The following is a 19,476-nucleotide window of genomic DNA, read 5'->3' as shown; positions in this document are numbered from 1 at the left end:
ATTAGCTACTGGAAGTGGAGCCTTGGACATGTTCCTCACTCAAGATTGGGGGGGGGGGCAAGAAAAGATTACAGTGGCACTATTCACATGCTGCTGTGGCCAGCATACTACATTAGAAAAGAAACTTGCAACAGCAGGTGGTAGAAACTGAGAAAGTCATTTGGCTTTTCTTTTGTCAGTGATCTTTTTATCAGATGTGACAGGTGAAACTTTGTATCTTTGGTAATTAATGTTAAGGAGCATTAGAATCTGTGGATCTGCTCAGCCATCATATGGATGATTGAACCAATTTAGCTGCTGTCAAACTTCTTTTAATTGTATAAAGTGAGATACTCTGGTTTGAAACATATAAATGTGATAATTTCATTCAGAATCTATCATCATTGCAAAGTTTATGAACAAAGAACGCCTCATTTTGGTGAAAATATAATATTATGAAACATCACATATTACACTAAGAAAAAGATCCAAGCAAAAAGAACCTCTTCACCCACATTACACACATTCATCTGGCATGCATGCAGCACCAGTGCATCTGATCTCATGATCTTTTCAATATCAGGAAAGCATCCCAAGCACCTCCACTGAAAGTGGTTGGCTACAGAATCTTACAAGCAATGAACACCAGGCTCCACTTCTCACATTGGGAAGAACAAGTGTTGCTTTGCAGCTCTGTTCACAAGAACACTCCACAGTATCTGCCTTCACAGGATGATCTCTTCCAGCTTTTTGGCTTCGGTCAGTGTTCTTTCACTTTGAGCTGTAGCTTTAACCCTTCCTTTTCACCTCTTTCCCTTCTCTTTACAGAAACTGATGTGGGAAAGATCCTCTCAAAACCACAAACCCGAGCCTTTCAACTAAAACATCAATCAACTATAAGATATACATGCTTTGTCAGAGAATCAAGTCAATGCCCATAGACAACCTAAAAAAGGCCCTGCATGGGTTTGTGAACATTACTGCAATCTTCTCCTCTTGCTGCTTTCTACTGCAAAGGAGATGCTGCCATTGGCATCAACAGAGTTGTTGACAGTCTAACGATTTGCTGCCGATTGACTTAAAGCTAAATGTTTTGATGTGTGAAGCTTCTCTATCTGTCTCTTGGATCATCAGACTGTAGCAGGAGAAAACACGATCCTGTGTCACAACCCAAACAAGATCGTGTTCACCATCGAGTGTTCTTGAACATTGGAGACAATGGAATCTAAAGGTTTAGAACTTACAGTGTCCAATGGTCTGAATGATGAGATTGCACTCAGCTTGAGCTCCACTGACTTCTGAGTGAGTCTTTCATGCGATGCAGCGAGAATTGCAGCAGCAGCTACGACTGAAGGTCGATATTCCACTAGATTGATTGCTGCATTCAGCGACAACAATGGCAAAACATTGAAAGATTGAATGCTGAACATGATTGATCTAACTATTATCTGACCTTCAATACTTGCAAGGATGAGCGTAATGGCCTCCCACGCCAAGTCTTCTGATCCATGTTCTTGGAATCTGGAAGCGAAATAGCTCAGATAAGAGAAAGGAGTGATCATGCTCATCTTCCACTCCAACGTACTCAAAATGAGAAGCTCCATCCTCTGTATGGCTTCAGTTTGGAATCGGTAGTCCTCTGTTCGGAACTCCGATAAAGCTGGGACTTTGAGTTCTTCCATCTTCACGGCCAAAGATAAGCAAGACAGTGACAGCAATCGAATTGCCCAGTTCTTATCTCTCTAATCCATTCAGTAAGAAACTTGGTCAAATTGCAAGTACCGGCACGCGAAGAGGAGGAAGAAAACTACATGATCTGCAACACCTACCATCGAGTCAATTGATCGATGAACACAGAAGTGGTCGAGGTAGCTGGCAGCCACGTACGCCGTTCTCGTGCCGAGGCCAAAGAGGACCTTCATCTGCATCGGAACAGCAATAAAGACATGATGATCGAAAGCACAGAAACTGCGATGACTCGATGAATATATGGACGCGAACTAACCTTCAGAATCCATCGAACAGCATCAGAACGAGCAGATTTAAGCGAGTCATCGGACGATGCAGCACGAGCTCTGGTGCAGCAGCGGTTCTCTTTGCTAAGCAGCAACTCTATGTATTCATCATCCGTTTCAAGCATGAGTGTGTCTTCGCATAACACCTCGTCGTCTTTAAGGGAAGCCATGCAGCCCGAATCAGCCATGTTTGAGGTCAGAGTTGTTTGGTGGGTGAGAGAAGGCAAGTGTTTGGAGTGCTGTTCTTGAGCTCTCGAGCTTCTATAGAAGGGGATATATTTGGTCCATAACCTTTCATGAACTCGAAGACTATGGACTTAAATCTACATGAGAATATTTGTTCGTATTTGCTGCTCTTTTTTGGGACACTGTTCTATAGATCCATTCTCTGATTAGAACAAGGCAAAAAATGGAATCTCATTCAATAGGCTCTCCTCAGAAACGCATTCCATCTACAACCACAGATTTGACATGCAGCTAAAGAGCACACTACTTGCTTCTGCTGTCATATAGCTCTTCTCACTCCTCTTGCTAGCAAAATGCTTATTTCTGCTGTTACAAATTCTGCTGCTACGGCTGAATTAGTAACATTCAAAATGGAAAAGAAGATGTATTTCTCCCTTCAGATCAATTATAATTCGCGTTACGGAAAGATCAGTGAAGATTCTCTTGTTCTTCAGATTCAGTCACGTGACCCAAAATTCTCTGTGCCGGACTAATCTGAAGAACTTAACCAAAAACCAAAGCTGAAGCCGATCACAATGTCTAATTGGTACTCTTCTTCATCTCATAATTAATCTCGCGAATCCCAAGCAGGTCAAGAGTGAAGAAGATGAGGGGATGAACCTTAGTAATCCTCTAATTGGGTCTTGTGAGTAGGCCTGATGGGTTGTCTCCATGTTGATGGCATTAATGTTGAAAGACTGGATCAAGAATCTTATAGGAGCATTGATTAAGATGCGTACAGTAACATTGGTAAACTAAAAAGATTGGCAAAAGCTACACAAGATCCAAAACCAGACCAAGTTGGCATCTCCTCCAAGTCTTGTCTGATACTCGTTGTGGGCCTCAAGACCTATGAAGATCTACCAACTTTTAATTGCCTTCTTCTACCTCAGTCTTTGTTAATTCTGGATTCTTGATTGAAGCATTGTGTCAGTGTTAGTCACTTCTGTTGCAACCTCTGAATAATTGGAGCTCAGCACTGCAGTGGATTAAAGAACTGGATTCTAAGCATGTTTACACAATGATCATTCAGTAAGCATAGCTAAGTTCTTTTGTGCTGAATAATGCAAGACTTTATTCTTATTTTTCAGCTGCATATAAATTGATAAGCTTCTCATTTATATGCACATAGATGTTCATATAAAATATTACCAAAAAGGACAAGGCTTTTTGGATAAAACCTATTATTTTGTTGCTGAGACTCAAAAACAAAAGTATCTAATAATTCAAATCCATTTAAAACTTTCTGCATTTATTTTTTATTTTTATTTAATTAAATCTCTCTGCATTTGTTTCATTCTAATTCCATCTTGTTCCATCAAAAAAAAAAAAAAAAAAAACCTAATTCCATAAGAATAGTTTGCAGCATATTCACAAGAATGATGTTGATTTATTTATCAGATACTCTCCTTACCTTTTGTCAGTCACTCCATGACACCTTTCAAGTATGTGTAAAGGCAGCAAATTTCCATGGAGAACATTTTAGACACCCATCATAAGCTTTACAGAAAGGAAAGAAAAGAAAATTCTGAAGTACAAATGCATAGTAGACTGATTTCTTTCAAGCAAAGGGGGTTTATTGTGAGAACACCAGAAATATACTTGGACTGATCTCCATCTGACCTAAAATCCCAGAAAGGAGCCAATATGGCCATTAAAGAACTTTTAAGAGAAATGTACTTGGACTGATTTCCATCTGGCCTAAAATCCCAGAAAGGAGCCAATATGGCCACTAAAGAACTTTCTGAGGTAAAGAACACACACACTGCCCACACAACTTTCAGATAACAAAGTGGGAATTTGCTTTGTTACAGTAGCATGATTCAGAGAGCACAGATAGCAGAGACAGGCTTTGTGAGGCTAATTAGTCCACTGCCATGCAATTGGCACAGGGCTTGTGTCATAGATGACTAATTTATTAACTTTGTTATGTATGAATCATTCACTCAGAATGCTTAGTCGATAATTAACTCATTAAATTTATTGAGCTTGAATCATTAATTAAAATATTAAAATTAAAATTAATAATAATGCACCCATCAGATAACATAATTTGGATTCATACATTACAGTATGATTCCAAATTAATATCGTCCTAAAGAAAAGGTTTTCGATCGTTTGAATTGGATTTGTATATCCATTATTACAGTATCAACGAGGCTTTTGTGCAAAAGTGAATTCGATCTCTAATGTTTCTTAAGAAGGTTGAGATTTCGGATGATCAAATAAAGGCCAAGAAACACAGTAATGAGGATATTGAAAGTGCAAGATGAGATTTGAGCTTCTGGAATATAATAGAATCAAATCTAACCTAATGATGGCTCTGATAGACTCTGGAATCTCATCTGTAAATAATCTTTTCATTCTTATTATTGTTAGGGAGGGAGAGAAAAAAATTAAAAATCAAAAAAGAAATTTATCGAAGATTAACGGTTAAAATAACATACCAAAAAAACATAAAACTTGAATTAGTTCGATAAATCCTACTTACATTCATAAAAAAATTTAAAATTTTTAATATATAAAATCAATTATAAGACTCCCTAAGTTATTTAAGTATGACTCCTCTTGTATACCTCTTACATAAATTTAAAATTTTCTTTCTCAATCTTCTTTAGAAACATTAGAGATCATCTCTTGAAGCACTCATAGTATTTTTATCTCTTCATTATATCAAAATATTGAGACTCAAAAAGTATTTATAGGAACAAACTATAATTTATTAAAAAGTTTTTATTTAATTAGGATTCTATCAATTAAGTTAAATATAATTAAAATCCTAAAAATATTTATGAATGTTATATTTAATATTAGATCAACTCTATCACTATCTATCAGAATCCAATGAGATAATTGATTCAAACTTTTCAAAGTATAAATCAATCTTTCAAAATACTTAAATCCAAAATATCTTACCCGTTTTAAATGTGAGAATAAACTTGTGGTGTCACAGTTTATCTGAAATAAATATAGGCATTCTGGACTTCTCATGGAGATCCACCTTTGTGGATAATGACTCTCAGTCACTGTCTTCTTTGTAATCAGTCCCCCATGCCATACAGAAGAGAAAAAGAAAAAACCAACCATGAATTAATCTCTCCACATTTCTACTCCATGAACACAAACTAAGCTGCTGGAATACAAAGGTGAGTAGCTGTCGAACCATGTGGAATTTGTCGGATCTGATGCCATTCTCCTTTCTCATTGGTAACCAAACGAAATTATCTGCCCTCTTCAATGGTACTGAAGAGAAAAGCCAAGGATTCAAAGCCAGGACCCTACCTCTCTACTGTCGCAGCTCCTGCATCATTGCCATGAGAGAGAGACTTGCAAGTGCTACATTTCAAAGGCAGTCATGTCATGGGTCACTTCTGCTTGTGTCTCTGTGAAGCTGAAAGCTACCGCATGGCGTTTCTGTTTAAATACCTGTTGTTGACGCTCTTGATGGATGAACTGAGAAGGCAGTCTACTTGAGAAGTGAGGGTGGCTTGGCTACACTTTGTATAAACACCAGTATATTAGAATATTAGAAGAAGAACTTCTTAGGACATGTAGCAGTCAACTATGGGTTTTTACTTGGTTAATTATTTATTATCTTATATGCTTAGATCCTATTAATATCATAATTTTTATATTTAAAATTTTATTTTTAAGATTTTTTTTATAATTTTAAAAATAAAATAAATAATTTTATTTGTCCTAATATCATCAACTAAATTGATAAAAAATACAACACGTGAACCGATAATTGAACAAAAAGATAATTTTAATATCGTTTTCGTTTTTAATAATTTTACTGATAAAAAATAATTTTAATATTTCACATATTGAAAATAAAAAGAATATTAAAATTATCTTTTTGTCTATCACTTTCATAATTCAATATATGGTATCATGTGTTTTCTATTAACATAGATAACGTTGATAAAGACATGAGGACAAATGGAATTATTTATTTCAACTTTTAAAACTATATATATCATAATGTAAATATTCTAAATACAAAGATAATCATATTAATAAGTCTGAGTATAAAGGATAATATATAGTTAGTCTATTTTTATTGTAGGATATTATATCATTATCAGTAAATTATTGGATATTAAATTCTAAGTTCATATCTATTATTGCTAAATTTATAATATATAATCAACTTTGATCGTCAAAAAAAGAAAAATCGTCAACCTAACTTGATGAAATTGATACGATCGATCCTATTTTTTTAGTAACTGTATCTGAAAAATTATTATTTTTAAGATAATACAATCATGACTTCAAAAAAAAATTATGTGTTTGTGTCGTGCATATACAAAAGATTAAATCGGTTGTACTAAAAACTCAAGTCATTTTAGTACTGTCTAATAAGGTTGAATTGAAAACAATTCAAAAGGCGAAATGTTAGGATCAATTTGGCCCAAAATTATAATTATTTCTGACCTTCATCTGAGTTTGGATTTTTTACACGAAAAAAAAAATCATTTATAAGGAAGGCATTTAATTGCAACTGCTTCTAATTAATCATACAATGTTCTCTTACTGATCTGCATGTTTGTTTTCATGAGATTGATATTAATATGCAGCATTAGAGAGAAGATTATGAACACTTTCAAGTATCTCATGTAGCAAAATCAAATCCATCTTAAAAAATAAAACAAGTGCAAAAAATAAAACATTTTTTTAAATCGTCATTGAAAAAATAGAATTCGTTATTCACACAAAATCTTATGCTTCCCATTTTTCTAAAAGTTTTACAACGTTTGAAAATAGAATATTTATTGATAAATTTTTTAATGTAGTATATATATCCTATCAAATATTATAATATATTTTAATCATGATTAATATTATTTTTAAAAATTACCCAAAATATTATCACAAAATTAAATTTTAATATATTAAACATTTATAACATTTTAGATTTTGAAAGAATCTACATATTAAACTAAAATTTATAGAAATAAATGCGTAAATCACTGACTTTGCATATATATATATATATATATATCTATATATATATATATATATATATATATATATATATATATATATATTATTAATACTTTCTTCTTCTTCGTCGTCAAGATTTGACTCCTTACACCGACTGGTCTCCGACGACCAAATAATAACTAGCGGAAAAGAATATACCCAAATAAAAGAAGGGAGATCACTCGCAGCTCCGATTTCTTTGTCCAAGTCTCTCGATTCGGCCCTTTGAGAGATGGGGCGATACGTAGGCTTCCCTCTAGGGTTTCTCCTGGTGGCCTGGGGGTTGGGCCTGGGGCTTTGGGCGCCGCGGGCGGCGGGGCGATTCGTGGTGGAGAAGAACAGCCTGATGGTCATCTCGCCTTCCGAGCTCAAGGGGAAGCACGACAGCGCCATCGGAAACTTCGGCATCCCGCAGTACGGCGGGAGCATGGCCGGCGCGGTGGTGTACCCGAAGGAGAACGCCAGGGCCTGCGACCAGTTCTCGCGTTCCGATCTCTTTAAGCCGAAGGCTGGGGCGCTTCCTAACTTTGTTCTCATTGATCGCGGAGGTAGAAGAAACCTGCCCTTTTCCTTCTTCTCGAAGTCGTCCTTTCATTTCCTTGGCCGTCAAATTGTGAATCGTTTTGAGATCGTTGGCGGTTTGTCGAAAGACTGACGTCGAATGCGTTCTTTGCCATTAAAGCTCGTCCTTTCGTGGATTCCGTTGGCGTTCAAAGGAAAGCGCGACATGATGGAATGGCTTATAATACCTTTATTTATCAGATTCTATTTGTTATCTTGTGATATAATGGATGATAGATCAATTACTCAGAAGAATAGGGAAGCGAAACCTTCACTTGAGTTCTAGGGGTTAATTGTTGACAGTTCGTTTGTGGTTGAGATAAGAGTTTAGAAAGCTTTAGGAGGATAAGGAGGGACACAAAAGTAACTTTTTTTAAAAAAAAATAAAGAAATATATGTTTTTCAATGTGCGGAAGAAAGGGTAAATCATTGCCATTTTGCTGCTAATGTCAATGATTTGTTAAGAACATTTTGGAGCCATTACTTCTATTGCAGTTAAAAATACTCAGCTAACATATAGGCATTATGGTTTGTGAATTGTGAATTTTAGGGATTATGCAAATTTAAAGAATTGAATATTCATTATGTATATAATATCGATAATTTCGGTGATTAACATCCAAATAGTCAATTAAAGTTTATGTACCTCTCCATGTAGAAGATCTTTCTTCTTCTAGATCTTAGTCTTTTCTTTAGAGATATATGAAGCCCAATTTTCTCCTGGTTCTTATTCTTTCATTTCAATGGGAGGGATGAAGTTATTTGCTGAATTACATGCTCCACAGAGATACAGATTGGTTGTTGAATTTCTTGAAAGGTTTCTTCATAAATGTTGATGGAATCTGTCTTGGTTATATAAAGTGTCATAATGAAAATAAACAAGTCTGTTTTTAAATTGTGATCTATGTGATTATAGTTGTATTGAAAAACCTGTTATAAGTTACCACATAAAAGTTTTCATTTCTAACATTGAGGATCTTTTCATAATATTTTTTATCATGTTGGTGAACTCTACAATATACTTTTGTAAACTTGTCGAATTTCTTAACAAAATCTTGTTTCGACAAACCACATTCGCAAGCTTGAATCATATGGAAAGTTTCTGTGCACCATATGTACTTTGCTATGAAGTTTTCATGAATTTAACTTGACTCATGTGATCATGCTAATTTTGAGTTCAATAATGAACTTGGGATCATTATCTTCTTATGGAACAACAAGAGCAATGATCTTTTTTTTTCTAAGGATTGATTTAAACTATGGTTTATGGTTGTAACCACCATCATGATCCTTTTCTGCTTTCCTTTTACAGACTGCCTTTTCGCCAAAAAGGTTTGGAATGCACAGAATGCTGGTGCCTCTGCTGTGCTTGTTGTAGATGACAAGAACGAACCTTTGATAACTATGGATTTACCTCGGGAGGACGATGAAGCTGCAAAGTATATTGAGAATATAACTATTCCATCTGCTCTTATTGATAAGAAATTCGGCGAACAGTTAAAGAAGGCTGTCCGCAGCGGTGAAATGGTTAATGTGAACCTTGATTGGAGAGAAGCCGTTCCACACCCTGATGATCGTGTGGAATATGAATTGTGGACCAATAGCAATGATGAGTGTGGCACCAAATGTGACATGCTGATGGACTTTTTAAAAGCGTTTAAAGGTGTTGCTCAACTGCTAGAGAAAGGTGGTTATAGTCAATTTACACCCCATTATATTACCTGGTACTGTCCCCAAGCTTTCATCATCAGTAAACAGTGCAAATCTCAATGCATCAATAATGGGAGATACTGTGCCCCTGATCCAGAGCAAGATTTCAGCACTGGTTATGATGGGAAGGATGTAGTTATTGAGAACTTGAGACAACTGTGTGTGTTTAGAGTTGCAAATGAAAGTAAAAGACCCTGGATTTGGTGGGATTACGTAACTGATTTCCACATAAGGTGCCCTATGAAGGAGAAGAAGTACAACAAAGACTGTGCAGAAACTGTTATGAAGTCTCTAGGTAGGTGCACTTTTAGAATGCAATTAGATAAAACAAGTCTTTCCAACACTATTACTATCTGACAAGCTTCAATATCTTTCATATTTCATGGCATTTCCTTCTGGCATACATATGGTTTTTCAAATTCTTGTAGTTCTGATTGACCTATGTGGTAGGAATAACAAGAAGATGGTATTTATACTCATCAAATATGATAATTTATGATGACTTGCTACATCAATGTATTGTTCTTGCCAAGTTGATGGTTTATGATAATGTACAACCCCAAGACTGCAAGTATCCTTAGATCATTTATCAGACCAAGGTAACATGCTTATTTCGAGCAGGGCTAGACATCAAGAAGGTTGACCAGTGCATGGGAGACCCAAATGCTGATAGTGAGAATCCAATTCTGAAGATGGAACAAGATGCTCAGGTCAGTCTTATTGCCATGTGTTTTTAGGTAGTTTTTAGCAATCTGCAGCCATGACCTTTGTTGTGGCAGTGAGGCTTATGTCTTCATACTTGAAGTTAAAATGTCAATCTGAACCAACACCTAATTTCTGGATGGATCTCTCTGTAGGTAGGAACAGGTTCAAGGGGCGACGTTACTATATTGCCTACCCTCATTGTTAATAATCGACAGTATCGAGGTTGGTCATAAATAAAATATATTCTAACCTTTTTGATAAAAATATTGATGAAACAAAAGTTGCAGGAAAATTAGAGAAAAAGGCTGTCTTGAAAGCTATTTGTGCTGGTTTTGAGGAAAATACTGAGCCACCTGCTTGTTTGAGTGATGGTGAGGTTCATTAGTTTTGTACTAGTCTTCAACTTTTTTTACTTTCATGATTGAAACTGAAAGATAAAAACCTTTCACTATTGCCAATGGTCATGACACAGACATAGAAACAAATGAATGTCTGGACAATAATGGTGGATGCTGGCAAGACAAAGCATCCAACATTACCGCATGCAAGGTACCAATTCAATGATGTTTTGACATGATTGCAGCATATTCTTCGTTTAATGGTTTCATCATCTTTCAGGATACCTTCCGTGGCAGAGTCTGCGAGTGTCCTGCATTTGGTGGGGTGCAGTTTAAGGGTGATGGTTATAACAATTGTGAAGGTAGTCTTTGGGTCCTTTCTTAAGAGATCTAGAATTTGAACCTCCCAATATGCATCACGTCTTCATCAACTTGAATTTGGATCCTTAACTAGCTGAATGAAAGTAAAAGAAGGCTAATTATTTCTACTTAGTGAATATTTTTTCAGAGTGAAGAACTTGTACTATCACCCTGTTGTCTTCCAATCCATCTTTGTTTCATTGTGCTGTATTGACCTGCTTGTGCATATAAAGGAGATTGATCATCTCCTAGAAACAGGTTTCTTGTGTATATTATCTTTTGTTTGTCATAACAAGTAACCCAACATACATTCATCAGGTGGATCAAGTCCGACTCTTTGCAAGTTGTTCGTTTTGTAAAGGGCTTAACTCCCACACCATGGTTTTTGTGATGTCTCTTCTGTGACACCCCCATTCTTGTTGACAAACTGAAGGTTGTGAAAATTATCCATATTCCTAGAACCTCTAACAATGTATGCCACTCGCTGGCATTTTTTGGTAGGTCTCATAGTTCTTTTTTTCTGTATTCTGCGGATGATCTGCGAGCTCAGCAGTTTGTACTCACTCCTTAGAGTAATTTAGGTGCTTTCCTTTTCCCAAAAAAAGGAAAACCATACATTCATCAGGGTCATACGGTTTTCTTTGCAACCTTTATTAGCTTGTGAAAACATTGTTTGAACATGTATGTGAATCAAGGTGTTTTTCTGTTAGTTCATTGGCTTTTGTTACTACATTTGGACCTAGTATTTTCATTTTCTTCATAATTGTATTATGCCTGCATTGTTAGATATCAAAGCACTAAAAATCATATCATAATTTTGATTGTTTATATAGGAGGAAATATTGGCCAGCTTCTTAGTTCGCCTTGGAATCTCTGGATGGTTTTTTTTTATAACCTTCATGGGTGCTAGGATCTTGACAAACAAATAAAAGAGAACACAAAATTTTTTGTTGTCTCAAACCACCATAACTAAAGTGATTAATCCCATAATTAATCATTTAAAGCTTTGGATGAAAGGAGTATTTTATAGCTACAGAAAGTTATGCATAAAAGGATGTTTGATGAATTTATCTGGTCTATATGACCTAAGACGAACAAGCTATTTACATGCCTTAATACCATTGAAATGTTTAAGATTGCAGTTGCTTTTTTATCTGAGTGTTAATTATATGACAAGAGAGCTAAAGACAAAGAAACCATTATGGAAGTAGTACCAGTTGCCTACACTAGTACTTAAGATGCTCTTGGACTTAAAAATTAGTCAATACATTTATCGTTTTCAAATAATTGCATCCTGCTGAAAGCTTGTCAGCAAATAGGATGACAGAGGACCCATCTTTCAGCAGCCTGGACAATAGCTTCTCACTGTTGGTTTATCATTCAAAATGTGCCTAATTTTTCGTTGGAAACAAAAGCGTTGACCTTATGTCTCCATCTAGTTAATGGAAAAGACAGCCTCTGAATCAACTCCTCACAAGTTTCTAAGAGTGGCACAAGAGAATGTTGCTTTGCCTTGCTCAAGAAACTCCACTAAATTTTGTGATCTTAGCAGAGAGAATAGCTTTATAGTTGATTGCTCACTATACTATATGATAGCTCCTCTCCTGCAAAAGCTGTCACTGAAAGGACTTTCTGTGCAAGATATTTCTTGCTTCAACATTTTTCCTTATGCGCCATCCACAGTAGTCAGTTGATGATAGTAGTTTCTTACTTCATCTTCTCTTCAGCAATTGGTCCTGGAAGGTGCAGGATAAACAATGGTGGCTGTTGGCAAGAAAGTCGTGATGGCAAGACATATTCTGCATGTCAGGTCAGTCCAGTTCTATGACCTATAATGTTGCAATAATATATCAATGTTGATCAATTAAGCTATGGCCTATGGGCTAATTGACTGTTCTGTGAGTGCAATTTGCTGATTCCAGAGTGATTTCAATCTACATGAATCTGTCTGTACAGGAATCTGGAGATGGTAAATGCCAGTGCCCAGCTGGATTTGAAGGTGATGGTGTCAAAGCATGTGAAGGTAAGATGATCACTTAGTTGCTCTTTCATGCAAGTAAAGTTGCATAAAAAAGAATATTTTTTATAATTTTAAAAAATGTGGTGTTGCTGCAATGCAATAGCCAATTCCTTTTCACTTTAAAGATTAGAAGGCTTTTGAGATCCAATCTAGTACAGCTGCACTTGCGCCAAATGATCAAATTAGTCATAATCTTTCTCTTTTCTTGATTTAGATATCAATGAATGCAAGAAGAAAACTGCTTGTCAGTGCCCTGAGTGTAGCTGTAAAGATACCTGGGGAAGTTATGATTGCACCTGCAGTGGAGACCTTTTATACATCAAAGAACATGATACTTGCATAAGTGAGATTCCAAGTTAATTTGTCCATGGTATGATCTGAGACACCATATCACAATATCTTTCTAATGAATAATGTGCAGGCAAGAAAGCCAGTGAAGCAAAGGTTACATGGGCTGCTGTTTGGGTGCTTTTGATAGTGTTGGCTGTTGCTGCATTTGGAGCATATGCTATTTACAAGTACAGATTAAGAGTAAGTAAACAAGATAGCACGATTATATCATCATTGCTTTTTCACAGGATATGATTTTCTCATCATGGGATTTTATTTGAAAGCATCTATATGACTTAAATCCATTATTAGGTTTTATACTGCCTAATATTGAATTTTGAGACCTGGTTAACAGGGTTGACACAAGGTTGATAGTGATTCGCAACTAGTTGTAGAATTTTTTGAATTTTTTAGTGCAGTCAATTTGGGAGAATTGGTGCAAGTTGTTGGTGGAATCTTTAATGGAGACTCTGTAATGGTAACTGCACTCAGTCACAAAACCTGTTGATTTTTCTTCCTAGACCTAATATCTAGGGAATAGTAATTCGTTGATTGCAAGAGCTTAAACTACGTATGAAAAAGTAAATAATCTTTCTGTGGCACATTATCATTTAGGTTTCTAGGCGATCCTTGCCTATGACTGCCTTAAATATGAATTTGGTTCTAACCTCAGCTGGTTGATATTAGATCAGTAACTTTGCTTGTAACTTTATTGGATCCTTGACATATCCTGGTCAATTTGAATTATACTCTAAAGCCGACCCATATTGTAGGACATTTACTGTTTCAGGGCAGTGGGGAGTGGAAACCAAATGGAACACAATGGATAGAGCAAGTCCAACTGTGACCCTTTTAGACTTGTTACCAACGACAACATGATGACTACCATGGTTCTGAACACAAGTTAAATTCTCTTAAATAGTAACTGCAACAGCAGCAGTAATAATCAAGGATTGAAATATCGTACTGTACCGGAGTTTCGATATTCGTCCGATACAATACGGTACTGTATACTGAGCAATATACTATTCGGTATATATATATATATATATTAATATATATATATATATAATAAAATAAAAATTCGGCGACGTCGCCTCGGTAACGTCACATATATATATATATATATATATATATACATATAAAAAGATTTTTTTATATATAAATATTTTTATTTTCCTTCTCCCACGCGGAGCGACGCTGCCGATATATATATATACACACACCGCCCGGTAACAAGTGATTCATGTACCGGTCTGCTGACGGATCGGTACGTTCCAGACGGTATTATTCGAAATTGAAGACCTTGGTAATAATAACAAGTTGTAAGTTCTGTCTTGGATCAGCTACATGGATCTTTCCCCCTTATTGAGCTATGTTGAGGTTCATATATCTAGTTGGCAATCAATCTCTATTTGTTGTTTCTTATAAAGATTTTAGTCTTCCATTACCTCTACACCCACCTCTCCAGTCTCATCTTGCAAGTGCAACTGCAGACTCGACATAGACTTATCCATACTATAATAAATAGTTTGGTTACTCAATCTTATGCAATCTTTAATAGCAACTAAATTCATCCATCTTAATATCCTTATCTCTGGGATACTATCTTTCATGTATGATTTTATTTTCATTGGTTTTGTATTTGGCATGTAATATTGCATTTGTTGCTACCTACATTGAGAAATAGCCTCGCATGATTGATTGGCATGGTATTAGGATTTGATCTATGCATGTCTTTCATTAATTCCAATGATAATCGTTACTAAGATCATGATGCCCATGGTTTCTGAATTCAATTTTGAAGTCGTCTCTTAAAAATAAATTACCAACTAAGAAATATTTTTCTTTATTTTTTATGTTTTCCATTGATTTGTAGCTAACAAATTATGATTTGTTTACCATTTGCAACTAGGAAGTAGCTTGACAAATTTGATTGGTGTTGTTCATATGGTTTAATTTTGTGCCTTGTATATTATTGGGCTTGCTCCTCGATTGTTTCACTTGGTTCCCATTTTGCAGTCATATATGGACTCAGAGATCAGGGCTATAATGGCACAGTACATGCCCTTGGACAGCCAAGGAGAGGTTCCAAACCATTCTCACGAAGAAGATCATGCCTGAAATTTTCCAATTTGCATTTGTGATCATTCTTATTCCACGTTGTCCCAGCATGAAAGGGATTCAGGCCTTGATGGCGAAATAAAAGATGCATGGTGGATTGCCCATAAAAGAGTGGAAACAGATGTATAAGGGGACAGCAATTGTGTGCTACGATGGAACGAGGGTTGTGACGATCTATAATAGTACTCCTTATGTAATTGTACATGTATAAACTTCTTATGTGCATTATCTCCTACAGTTAGCTACATCTGCAAGCAGTCCAAGGTGTGTATTTAGACATATGTTGAGTTTAACTAGCACTTGACTGACAAATTGTTCCGAGTTGCTTTGCATTGTTTTCCGCCGAAACTGGAGCTTCCATCACTTTTTGAGGAATAGTAATAGCATCTTCATACAACCTATGAATGTTCTTTGAGTGAAGAACCTTGTAAGATACATACACCCTATAGGGTGAGTATTTGTACTCATGGACAGGTATAGAAGTCTGCAAAATGACTCGTTAAATGATAAGCTTAATTTGCAATTCCATAGAATTTATCATACAGGAAACCATGGTCTCCTACATTTGTTGTAAAATATCATATATCTGGACAATAGAGAATACTGAAATGATGTTTGGGTGAATTTTATTTTTATAAAAAGCTTCTCTTCTCAAAACTGTGGTTGTTTTTATTTTTTTCATGAATTCGGTAGTGATGTTTTAAGTTTAGGGTATCTTTCTGTGGATTCTAATCTAGCCTACGCTGTAACATCTGTCACATATGTGGGCATGAAAGATCAAGCTTTCCAAGCCTCCAAGAAATTTCCGTTGTATTCAATTATTTGTGACACGTGGTATCTGCATTGGATTACAAGATAAATACCCAAGTATTTATGACTGGAGCTCTTATGATGAACATTCTCATCTTTCTTTTTCTCTATTACTCATTATCTGATATGAATTTTTGAGTAAATGTAGTCGAATTAGGCACTTGTATTGATTTTACATCTAAAGAACAATGTTCTCGTCATCACCTCTATAGAAGAAGATCCCATTTGCTGAGCCAGAACATATAGTTCCAAAGATGAGGATAAAGAAAAGGAAGGTTATGAACACCATGGTCCCAGAGTCATCCATCCCCCCTTTGGGTTCCAGAGTTGACCGAGAACCGATCTTATTTGGATGTCACTGCTGAGACTGTGGAGAGATCTTTAGGTCGAATCCAAGGTTCATGCCATTGTAAGCAATGGGAGCATACATCCACAGCTCCTCGGAGCTCAAGAGCTGCAAAAAATGCACGTTGGTTCACAAATGTGTCTGGAATTCAACGAAGAGGGAGAAGAAGAAGAAGAAGAAGAAGAAGAAGAAGAAGATGCCATATTCTAACCTTGATTTGGAGCTGCAAGAACTTCACATACCTCACTGCTTCTTCAAGCATCGTGCTGATGTCTACCTGACAGAGTAATGAGATGCTCATCAGCTATATTGCTCCAAAAGCAGACAAGAATGAGATCGACAAGACAATATAAGACGCTTACTTTCGTTCCATTTGGAATCAAACTCTGCAAAATCCTCAGCCTCTCATTGATCCTTTGCCTCCTCTTCTGCAGAGCATATTGAATCACAACAGTTTCAGAACCCGAAGACAACGTATCGAAAACAATGTTTACTCTGAATCAGGTTTCTACCCTCGCATAGAGGCTCTGTGGATCGGTTGCTGACCCTCGACCAGCTCTTGTCTTCCTCTCGTTTGGATTCATGGCCGCAGACCCTTTCGAGCTGCAGCTCGTGGCGCCTGCTCCCTTGAGCTCCTGAGACCCATTTGAGTCATCCTCCGAGCTGTAGCAACAGGAGCCGTGAAGATTCATGTCACCATTGCTCTCTTCCTCGTCAGCATACCGACCGCTTCTATGAACCTTCTTGGAGGTCACCTAAAACCGATCATGTCCGTTAGAACAAGCGAATGCAGTAGATCAATCAGAGGTGTATGTGTATGTACTCACAGGTGCCATGGCTCGGGCCTTCTTCCTGAGACTTCCCATATGGTTGTCATCCTCTTCTACCATTGCGGGCACTTCATGGTCACCAACATGCAACCCTCTCTTGATGGCTTGCGAGGCATGAGGATCAGGAAGATGAGGTTTCGGAATAGATTCAACAGCTTCATCACTGCTGACTTCAACCGGAAAGGATGGGGTGGCGATTTGCTCGAGCAAGTAGTAGCCTTCATCAGCAGCAGGCGTGCAAATGCCTTGATTCCAATAGTACGGATTGCAGCCAGAATCATCAGAACAGTGGAAAGTATTAGCATTATGATCAAAACAAAGCAAGTGTTGGATCCCAGTGCTTGGATCTTGATCTTGCATAGAACAAAATAGCTGTGTCATGACTTCAGACTCCTCCACTGACATTAATGGATCAAAGGACTTCCAGCTTGCCTCCAATGCCAGTCCTTGAGGGTCCATTTGTGTGAAGACTTGGGGGTGGAGGTAGCAGGAAGCAAGCTTGTTTGGATGATGAAATAGCTTGTCTGAACATTACAAAGTTCAGTGAGTATTTATATGGTTGGATGTATAAGAATTGAAGGCTTCACTCTCTAATCATCATATATGAATTAAATTTTATTCAAGAGAGCTGAGAGCTGATCACGGGCGATCGATGATACAGCTAAGATGGATGCAATGATGCATAAAAAAGAAAGGAGTCAGGATCCATTGTGACAAAAAGAACATGATATGTTGTTATCTATGACTTTGCTAAGATGCAATCTGCTGGAGAATGATTGAATGACCATGAGCTGATGATTAACTGAGGTTTAGATTAGGAAATCATTGATTGGAAGTGTGAGAAAAACTATTATCTGGCAATGAACAGGATGTGGGTAATTTGATTATAGAAATGGAGAAGAGGTTGCCATGTTGTTGTGAGACCTCTCCAGAGTTGTAGGGGAGGGACACAGTATCAAAGATAATGATCTCTGTCCTGCAAGGAGGATGCACACCTAATTACTGTTTCCTCTCATGGCCTTCGACCTCTCAATGAATTCTTTATATACTGCCCCATGAACTCAGAAGAATCACATTCACAAATAACATTCCATGTCTTTTGGACATAGACAGATGTGAGAAATGAAGTGGGCCTATCATGCCTTAAACTACTCTACCATTTCTGTATTGTAAGGCAGTATATTGGGACCATCAAGAACAAACATTAACCATTTCAGGATGGATTTAATTTACATTATCCAAACATCAACAAGCACATGAGAAACTCTATCTAAGTGGCCATTAACTCAGCTGTGATCTTCTGAAAGATTTGCCTGACCCTTTGCAAGATATCTACTAGCACATGAGTGTTGCTGTCCGACTGCTAGATGAAGTATTATATTTGTGGGTAGGGAGAGAAAGAAATGCACCATGGCCTTTGGAAGTCATGAAGATACAGCTGTGTCAGGGATCTCAGTGCCTCTTATTCTTACTCTTTAAACACAAACTCTCTTTGATTGGCCAGTTTAACATTAAACAAACCTTTGATAAATGCATGTTTCCATGTACACCTCCAATCTTAAATGCAGATTTGGTTAGGAACAAAGGCCTAATGATCTTTCTTTTAGTCTGTAATGAAAGAACTAAATTAGTTTATATATGTATCATCAGCTAAGAAAGAAGTTAACAATCATCCTTCTTTTACACAAAACTAAAACTTCAATGCATGAAAGGAAGCTCTAATAAACAAACATGTTAAGCTTATATGGAGAACAGAAGCCACTCCTTTGTCTCAAAGCATATACATTTTGGCCTTTGCCATATTCGTTAGGCAGCATATGGTAGATAGCAGTGACTCTTGAGAAGCTGGAAAGAGTCCAGTTTGAGAGCTGTCGCTTAGTTGTGACATTACCCATGACAAGTATGCTAAGACTCTCTCGCCAACAGGGGATATAGAGAGAATCGATATACACGTAATCTTACCTCGATACCTCTCTATTTAGAGAGACTATTTATAGGATCCATATATTAATCTCTCATATCAGAAAGAAATAGACATAGATTGCAGGCTGTAGATTAATAAACATATAAAACATTGATTATAGACTTAACCTTAATGTGTATGTGTATATATGTATGTATAAACGTATAATATATG

At 36.6% G+C, this 19,476-nt stretch overlaps 3 protein-coding genes across 3 annotated transcripts; 1 reads left to right on the top strand and 2 right to left on the bottom strand.

The window, feature by feature from the left end:
- Nucleotides 1–1,142: 1,142 nt before the first annotated feature.
- On the bottom strand, nucleotides 1,143–2,182 carry LOC135613867 (cyclin-D5-1-like). Its single transcript, XM_065110882.1, has 3 exons — nucleotides 1,985–2,182; nucleotides 1,809–1,901; nucleotides 1,143–1,721 (listed from the first exon to the last, which is right to left on the bottom strand). The coding sequence occupies exons 1-3, from the start codon at nucleotides 2,180–2,182 to the stop codon at nucleotides 1,143–1,145; spliced, it is 870 nt and encodes a 289-aa protein (XP_064966954.1).
- Nucleotides 2,183–7,362: 5,180 nt separating this feature from the next.
- LOC135614988 (vacuolar-sorting receptor 4-like) lies at nucleotides 7,363–15,674 on the top strand. The gene is made up of 12 exons (XM_065112908.1): nucleotides 7,363–7,753; nucleotides 9,079–9,771; nucleotides 10,098–10,186; nucleotides 10,334–10,403; nucleotides 10,469–10,552; nucleotides 10,654–10,730; nucleotides 10,800–10,881; nucleotides 12,607–12,689; nucleotides 12,836–12,902; nucleotides 13,114–13,242; nucleotides 13,321–13,430; nucleotides 15,252–15,674. The coding sequence occupies exons 1-12, from the start codon at nucleotides 7,438–7,440 to the stop codon at nucleotides 15,351–15,353; spliced, it is 1,902 nt and encodes a 633-aa protein (XP_064968980.1). The 5' UTR covers nucleotides 7,363–7,437; the 3' UTR covers nucleotides 15,354–15,674.
- Nucleotides 15,675–16,377: 703 nt separating this feature from the next.
- Nucleotides 16,378–17,857, bottom strand: LOC135613570 (transcription factor bHLH84-like). Its single transcript, XM_065110595.1, has 5 exons — nucleotides 17,337–17,857; nucleotides 17,022–17,264; nucleotides 16,872–16,937; nucleotides 16,721–16,786; nucleotides 16,378–16,617 (listed from the first exon to the last, which is right to left on the bottom strand). Exons 1-5 carry the CDS (start codon nucleotides 17,796–17,798, stop codon nucleotides 16,519–16,521), a joined length of 936 nt encoding a protein of 311 aa, XP_064966667.1. The 5' UTR covers nucleotides 17,799–17,857; the 3' UTR covers nucleotides 16,378–16,518.
- Between the last annotated feature and the right edge of the window lie 1,619 nt (nucleotides 17,858–19,476).

Source organism: Musa acuminata, chromosome BXJ2-6 (genome assembly GCF_036884655.1).
Source record: "Musa acuminata AAA Group cultivar baxijiao chromosome BXJ2-6, Cavendish_Baxijiao_AAA, whole genome shotgun sequence".
Classification (NCBI taxonomy): Eukaryota; Viridiplantae; Streptophyta; class Magnoliopsida; order Zingiberales; family Musaceae; genus Musa; species Musa acuminata.
The sequence above is the reverse complement of the archived record's forward strand: the minus strand, read 5'-3'. Positions and strand labels throughout refer to the sequence as shown.